Genomic DNA, 8,764 nt, shown 5'->3' with positions numbered 1-8,764 from the left:
GAGGCAAATAGACAGCTCTATATCCTCCGGCTTTCTGCACAGCCTTTTCCGCTGCAGGAACAGAACTGCTTCCACTAAATCTGTTTATTGCAGTGAGGTGATGGGCTGACGTAAGCCTCTGTGGATGGACGAAATAAATCTCCCTGCCATTAGGCAGAGAAAGGCAGGACACTCCCTTGTGGTGCCAGTAACCATACAGGGACCAGCTCCACCGTAACACCATGCCCGTCACAGCAGGGTCCCCCCCGGGATGAGCGCACATCCCTGGGGCCCGTCAACCAGTGGAGCCAGTCATGTTGTCTCACTTGCTGTCCATTTTAAATGACATCAGCTCTTCCTTCAATATCAGATATGTCTGCTGGTGATCCCCTATTGAGATACTTTCATAGATGTTATTAATACACTGTTAAAAAATTATTATCCATACATTTTACAGGCATTTCCGTTAACTCTAAAACACAACCCAATGCAGTAAAAAATTCTAAATACAGATCTGTAAAGTTTATTTTGGTTATTTTTATACTTTCCTTATTCATTTTAGTGTTGTTTAACTAATTATTTTTTTAATGCCTTTTTAATCCTTCAGAAATCATTCTAATATGCAATTTTTTAAAATTTATTTATTATCAATATTTAAAACAGTTGAGTACATTTTTTCAGCATTCTCTGATGAATAGAAAGATCCAAAGGCAGCATTTATCTGAAATTAAAGGCTTTTGTAATATTATACACTATATTTATATTATACACTAATCATTAGGATATTAAGTAAAGATCATGTTCCAGATATTTTATACACTTCCTACCTTAAATATATTAAAACTTAATTTTTTATTAGTAATATGCATTGCTAAGAACTTCATTTGGACAACTTTAAAGGCATTTTTTTCAATACTTAGATTTTTTTGCATCCTCAGATTGCTGATTTTCAAATTGTTGTATCTTGGCCAAATATTGTCCTATCCTAACAAACATACATCAATGGAAAGGTTATTTATTCAGCTTTCATGTATAAATAAATAAAAAATTACCCTTATGACTGGTTTTGTGGTCCAGGGTCACAATTTAATTGTATTTTTATTTAGCAAGGATGCTTTAAATTGATCAAAAGTGATGATAAAAACATTTATAATAATGCAAAAGATTTCTATTGCAGATAAATGCTCTTCTGAACCTGAAAAAAATTCTACTCAGGTGTTTTCAACATAATAATAAAAAAAAATGTTTTTTGCGCAGCAAATGAGAATATAAGAATGATTTCTGAAGGATCATGTGACTGGAGTAATGATGCTAAAAATTTAAAATCACATGAATAAATTTCATTTTAAAACATATTCAAATAGAAAACAGTTATTTTAAATAGTAAAAATATTTCAAAAAAAATTACTGTTTTTGCTGTACTGGATCAAATAAATGCAGGCTAGGTGAGCAGAAGAGACTTCTTTAAAAAACATTAAAAATCTTACTGTCCAAAAACTTTTGACTGTAGTGTACCTGAAACAAAATGTTTTTGTATAATGTTTATTTTACTTCAGTTCAAACTAAAATGTTTATAGTTTTACTTTCAGTTAACTATAATAACCCTGCTACACTTAAAAAAACAGTATAAAATGTTGTAAATAAAACAAAATAAATAAAACAATATTTTTTCTACTTCAAAATTTGTAACACCATGTGTTTTGCCCTTTCTTTATAACTGTTTACAAAGAACTGTGAAATTTACTAGCAATTACTGAGTGAAAATAGTTTCTACACCAATATTTTTCAGTGTTTTGATTTCAATTTAATCGATATGTAGTGAAAATAGCACTCCACTACCCCATATAAGAAAATACCTTGTGATGTGACTCACAAATATTGGAAATGCCAGTGCAATGCAACTAAAACAACTGCAATACAATAACAACCATGTAAGCTCCACAATAACAGCAACATCTAAACAAACAAAGCTGAATCCTGGTATTGAATGCTGCCTCCATTTCAGAAACATTTCAGAAACAACCAAAGATAATACAGCGATATTTGAAGACAAACAGAATGCTGACAGCAACAATCATTGACTACAATGCCTTAAGAATATCCCCTCTGAATGCCTTGCTGGAGAAGAAGTAGCTTCCTCTCCACTCCATTACACCTCCAAAGTAGCAGCCAGTTGTACTATTGGAGCGCAAGCCATAACCCCTGGTCTGACTGCAGGCTAGATTCACAAACATCATTTATCTATGTACGGGACCTCCGTTACACTGCCTATACCAGGGTCAAGCAGACCAATTTGGTTCTCAACTCAGTTCCACTGAGGTTTCTGTCAGCAATAGCATTAAAACGACAAAACAATTGGCTGTTTTCTTTTTCTTGTGACAGATTATAGCCATATGTTATGTATATATCTTTTTCCTTTGGCTTAAAAGTTTGAAATTGATGTTAAAAACTTACAGTAACCACTCAGTGAGTAACAATCTAAAGAATATTTGAACTTACCCTGTCAACACAACAACAAAATCCATAACATTCCAGCCATTGCGGAGGTAGGAGCCTTTATGAAAAGCAAAGCCTAGAGCGATGATCTTGATCCCGGCCTCGAAGCAGAATATTCCGATGAAGTAGGGTTCAGTGTCATCCTGTTATGAGTGAGAAGACATATGAGTGGATATTCAAACAAAATAACACACAAAATGCAAGTTTACAATGAAAACAAAGTACGTATAAAGAGAGTCATAAATCTCTCAGTGGCAACTGCAATGTATATTTTACAACTTTCATTAAACTGTTGCTCTTCTGTAGCACAATACAGTCAAATAAAGCAAATTAAAGGTGGAGAATGGGGAGCGTTTAGCTATAAAAACAGTTATTTCTCAATATAAATATTTAAAGCAAATACCTATAATACCAGAGCATCTAAAAACTGCAGTACATAAGTGAAGCGCATATTTAACATTACGATGAAAGTAAATAAGATGTTGTGACAAAAACTAATCAAATTTCAAGTAATATAGTTCAAGAGCTCATGTTTGTTTAAATAAATTTCATATAGACCAATTAGGTGTTTGCAAACAGTGATGATCTTTTTGTGGGCGGAGCCTATCTGGTGGCAGAAAATGACCGTTTTTAAATAGCAGTCTATGGAAGCCATGGAATAAAAGAATAAAAAAGGTAAATTTGAGTTCATATGTCAAAATTCTACTTTATTCTCACAGTTCTGGGAGGAAAAATAACTCATCATTCTCTCAACAATACATTTTTTCTTCTATTCCATGGATTTTACCCGTTTCCCTCCACTTGTTACCAGTGTTTTTAACTGTGACGTCTGTTTCAAATTTGTCAATATGATACAGAATAATGAATGTTAAAATGTTAAATGTTTTAAAAAACAGTTTATTGTTGTCTTTTATTATAGAACCTGAAATGTCAATCAAATGTAAAGCATCAACAAACATCTTGGATCAATTTAGGAGGGCAGTTTAAAGATCCACTGTTGAATGACTGACAGTAGCTCACAAAGGATCGAAGTGTCTGCTAAATGAATAATGCAAATGTGGGCTGCACAAACTGTTGACCTAACTGCTTTTTAAAAAGACTTGGGTGAAAACAATAAAAAAGTTTAGAAAGTAAGAGCTTTCAGCATCTGTATATAAAAATTTAGATTTTTTTTCTAAAGGCTACAGCTTAAACAAAAAAGGATACTCAAATGACAATGACAGTTGAGGTCAAAGTTAACATACACCTTGCAGAATCTGCAAAACGTTAATTATTTTACCAAAATAAGAGGGATTGAACCCTTTCCAATGACTATATGAGTTTGAGATCCATCTTTTCACACTCAGGACAACTAAAATTTGTGCTCACTGAAATGCTTCAGAAGGAAAAACGATGCATTAAAAGCCAGGGGTGTAAACTTTTGAACAGAATAAAGATATGTACTTTTTTCTAATTTTGCCTAAATATCATTTTTTTTTTCATTTAGTACTGACCTTCAGAAGCTACAAAAGATAATAATATGTTACCCAGAAGACAAAACAAGTTAAATTTACCCTGATCTTCAAATTCACCCCCTGCTCTTAATACATTGTTTTTCCTTCTGGAGCATCAGCAAGCTCCTTGAACTTTCTGTAATAGTTGCATATGAGTCCCTAAGTTGTCCTCAGTGTTAAAAGATGGATCTCAAAATCATACAGTCATTGTTGGAAAGGGTTCAAATACACAAAAATTCTGAAAAAACAAAAACAAAGAATTTGTGGGACCTGAAAGATTTTTCTGAAGAACAGCGGGCAGTTTAACTGTTCAGGACAAACAAGGGATTCATGAACAGCTATCGCTAAACAAAAAAATTAAATAAAATATAGCTGTTCAACAGTATTAAGAATCATGATGAAAACTTTTGAAAATTTGTATAAATTCAGCTATCATTTTCTCTTGTCGACTCTATGTAAACATATTTTATGTGAAATATCTTATTCAGGTCAATACTAAATAAAAAATAACACGCATCCCTCCTATTTTGGTAAAACAATTAACATTTGGAAGATTCTGCAAGGTGTATGTAAACTTTGACCTATATGTAAAACTGCTGTATAATGAGGAAAAGTCCAACTTACCAGTCGCTTTGACATGGGTGTCTTGTCTAAAGCTGGTAAATGCTGCTCTAAGCCCAGTACAATGCAGTTTGCTATAATGGTGGCGAGAATCATGTACTCAAATGGAGTGATGGTGTTAAGGAAAGTCCATGGGATACAAATAATTGGAACTCATTCACAGCAATAACATCATCATCAAGCAATTCTGCAAATGAATGCAGAAACCAACGAAGAATAGTGTAAAGAACAAATGACTTGCATTTAGAGTATCTGTGACGCAATTCAACCATCTCTTGACTGAGTCATATGTGCTTAAGTTAAAGTGAGATCATTTTTATCAGTAATTCTTAGTAATGAGCCACCTAGAATTTTACAGGGCAAATATTTAAAATGCACCCTACTATAACTCCACTATCAGTTTTTCATGAGAATTACTGATAAAAACTCTCTCACTTCATCTCAGGTGCCTTATGGCTCAGTCAAGAGCTGTGTGAACTGCGTTATTGCTCACAGAGCTGCTGGTTAGTGGGGAGGAGGATAATTATTTCCCGTGGCACTCCTCTAAACACATTTGCGTCAGACTAGTAGACTCATTGCAGTCTGAACATAAGGGCAATAAATGGGGAATTTCATTAATTATACTCCCTTTAGAGCTTGAAATTAAACCAGACAAAACAAGCAACACAAATAAAAAACAAAAAATGGTTTATGTACCGAGGAAATATTTTGGATTAACTCATCAGCCTCAGCATGTTCAGAAGTATTCATGTACGTGTGGGTTTAATTTCCATTTTTTACTAAATGTGTTTTACCTCACCCTTTAAACTTCAGATTTTCAGCTCTATCTAATTGATTTCACAGGTGAAGTTGGCTGGTGAAATTCTGAGATGTTTTTTTCCGATATGTAACCCTGGACCACAAAACCAGTCTTAAGTAGCAAGGGTATATTTGTAACAATAGCCAGCAATACATTATATGGGTCAAAATGATGTTTTATGCCAGAAAATCATTAGGTAATATTAAGTAAAGATAATGTTCCATAAAGATATTTTGTAAATTTTGTACCGTAAATAGATAAAAACTTGATTTTTCATTAGTAATATGCATTGCTAAAACTTTTTCGATTTTCTCAATATTTAAAATTTTTTTGCACCCTCAGATTTCAGATTTTCAAATAGTTGTATCTTAGCCAAATAGTGTCCTATCCTAACAAATCATACATCAGTGTAGCTTATTTATTCATCTTTCAGATGATGTACAAATCTCAATTTCAAAAAAGTGACCCTTATGACTGGCTTTGTGGTCCAGAGTCACATATCTCAAGTATCAGTAATTAGCAATAGTTTGTTTAATGCAACAGTTCATCATTTAATTGTTTGTAACTGTGGCTACAAACAGAAACTGATCACATATTTAACATTTTTAAGTCAGGCAATGTTGGCCTTCTCATTTAAATAATACAGAAAAGCTGAACGCCAAAAGTGAAACGCCCTGCAAATGTTGTTTCTCAGACAAACAAGACGTCAAATGTAACCTTGTTTGTTCATTAAATGTTAAGTAAACAAAATCGAAATTCTAATCTGTATTATCTTGTGATAAAACTGGCCGTTTTTCATTCAGGAGCTCAATAGGCCTGCATCACTTCCGCATTTCCCTAGACGAGTTATAAAGGCGTAGGTGTTTCAGCACCTTGGAGAGCGACTAAAAGTGGTCCTCAAACTTTTTCACGTAAAATGGAAATACTCACTTACACTAAATCATTAAGATTCGGGACAATTCTGATTTTATGACCTCCGGTTCGGGCTTTGGGAATGATATTAGCGCCCATAACTTTAAAGCCCTAACCTGTTCCACCTAAATTGCCTCGACTATCAACTTTATTGCTTTTTGACTGCATCCAACGATATAAGCTGCGAACGCAATGATATTATAACGTAAAGCTATATATAACTAGCAGGTATATCTCAGTTACTTTATGACTGGTATTCCCAGGGGCAAGTCTCCGGAGACTGCACAGCAATTTAGGCAGCCTAATGCAAGAGCTGTTTTGGTTGCCATGAGCGACAGAGAGGCTCGTTTCCTGACTGAAAAGAATCAATACCGCAGACTGGATGTGAAAGGGACCAAAACAATAAAAAGTCTAAATGGCATTTTACGTCACGGGACTTGCATTATGTATGGTATGCAAACAATTAGTCATGCAAATCACAAATATACTTAAAGCAAATCTGAACCCTTTTCTAGAGGCATTTCGTGAGAGGAAAACCGACTGATTCCTCTTGGAACAATGTTTGCTCCATCAGCGAGAGTCGAGACAACACCCTGCATGCTGCATGTCATTTAAATCCAGTAAGAGTGGTCGTTATCAACACGATATTAACATAACTGCTTATGTGTTGAATAAAACGATGCCTCTATTTCCTCCAAAACTTTTGCGACCTTAACTTAGACTGAATGGGTGAACCAGAATTGTTTGCGGTACATACTCTGCCCTCTTACAAGTGCCTGTGATTTGCGTAAAGGATATGGCCATTCTGTTATTTTCTTTGCATATTTCCGAATGATATTATCTTCGCTGAAGATGAAAAGGGATCGGTTGACTGTGAGGCAGTTCTGTTTGACCGGTATCGGGTTGTATATGGCCATTGTCCGGGCTCTTTGGGCCATTGTTTGCTTATACATCCTCTGTCCGCCCGGGGGGCCTGGCTGCCGGCTGGCCCCTCTGCCTGGCCCCGCTGGAGAGCCACCGCCTCCATACCGGGTCGGGAGATCGTCTTCGAAGCGAGCCATTCTAGAAACGCACAGATTTGATTATAGAAATCCAAATTCACATCAGACAGAGAGTAAAGAAGAAGCATCACAACGCACGATGTAGTCCCAGCCACGAGTTCTTCTCATCCGTACAGGTCTTGCATCCACAAGAGCTCGTTCAGCCGCCACATACACACAGAGAGTTGCTTAAAGTATTCCAGCCATTCAGAGCACATCTAAACGCATCTCTGTCATGAACCGAACGCCAGTTAAAGTTTATCGCTCCACGTTACACAATCCACCAAAAAGCGACCGGTCATATCCAGTAAAGATCATTTTGACGCCTCATTCGAAGGGTTTAGATAATCAGCCATGTTACAAAATAAGTAAGGTGCCTTTACAAACTGTGTTGCGATTGAATGGAGTCAAGCCCACAGATTGTAAGATCCTGCTTCCCTGCGTGCGATGCTGTTGCAGATGCTTCGATGTTTTCTTCCGATCTTGCCCGCACTCTTCGCTCTAACAGATGATAACAAGCGCGGTCCGTCGCTCTCGCGTTTATGCCGTTGAAATGAAAACGAGCAAACGATATGAACACCCTTTTTCCACTAGACCGTAGCCTGGCAATGAAATTTTAACCAATTTCTGCAGCCGCTGCTTCTTCTAAATCAGATCACGTGACTGTGAAGCAGCCTGTCAGTGGCTCCACCTGTACCGCTACAGTATCCATGGCACTGGGGCAAGAGGGGAAAATACAGCATGTACCCTTCCAAACCCCAGCAGTGAATGAACAGGTACTCAAACGGTTTCGACGGGTACTTTAAAGCGAGTTAAGCAGAATTAGGCACATTCTGTGAGGGATTGGTGCGTCTGCACTTTCCACAGCTGTAAACACATCGTTGATTCAGAAAAGGGTGGAACCGGCGGGTGGGGTAAATCAGGACATTATCTCGTGACTGACGCCTTTCCGAGGGTGTTTGGTCTCTCTCACATTTACGTTAACCCTTCAGTTGAGCTGTGCAGTTTGTAGGCTACTAAAACCCGGAAGAAAATTAGCGTTTTTGAGACTTCGGATCCCTTGGGAATTTCTAATGGGTTTTTAAAATGCAGCTTTCGATTTGAGTAAATTAAGGTCGGTGTTTTACATTAGCCCACTTGAAGATACTTTCACGTTTTGCTCTACTACATAAATTACGTAACCTTTTACTTCCTTGATCAATCAACTCAGCCCTCACTCCTCACATGTCCAATTGTGATTTATGTTTTTAAGGCACACCGACTTGAGGTTGATGTCATTTATGTGGAGGAACAAAATGTGAAAGTGTTTTCAGGTAATGTTAAGGCCAGTCAATACATTGCACAAAACAAATAGTGTGCTTACCACTACAAACACTGACGTAAATATCAACGTAATGACTGAACAGATGTTGTTTTTGAGCACG

The 8,764-nt window shown here is 36.4% G+C and overlaps 1 protein-coding gene across 1 annotated transcript in view; it reads right to left on the bottom strand.

The window, feature by feature from the left end:
- cacna1ba (calcium channel, voltage-dependent, N type, alpha 1B subunit, a) overlaps nt 1–7,361 on the bottom strand; it is a 210,553-nt gene extending 203,192 nt beyond the window's left edge. Inside the window, exons 1-3 of the mRNA XM_073839905.1 lie at nt 7,099–7,361; nt 4,593–4,698; nt 2,479–2,618 (exon numbers count right to left, since the gene is read on the bottom strand). Of these exons, the coding sequence (XP_073696006.1) occupies nt 2,479–2,618; nt 4,593–4,698; nt 7,099–7,361 (509 nt within the window). The remainder of the gene's footprint in view (nt 1–2,478; nt 2,619–4,592; nt 4,699–7,098) is intronic.
- Between the last annotated feature and the right edge of the window lie 1,403 nt (nt 7,362–8,764).

The sequence above is a fragment of the Garra rufa genome, chromosome 5 (genome assembly GCF_049309525.1).
Source record: "Garra rufa chromosome 5, GarRuf1.0, whole genome shotgun sequence".
NCBI classification, from domain to species: Eukaryota; Metazoa; Chordata; class Actinopteri; order Cypriniformes; family Cyprinidae; genus Garra; species Garra rufa.
The sequence above is the reverse complement of the archived record's forward strand: the minus strand, read 5'-3'. Positions and strand labels throughout refer to the sequence as shown.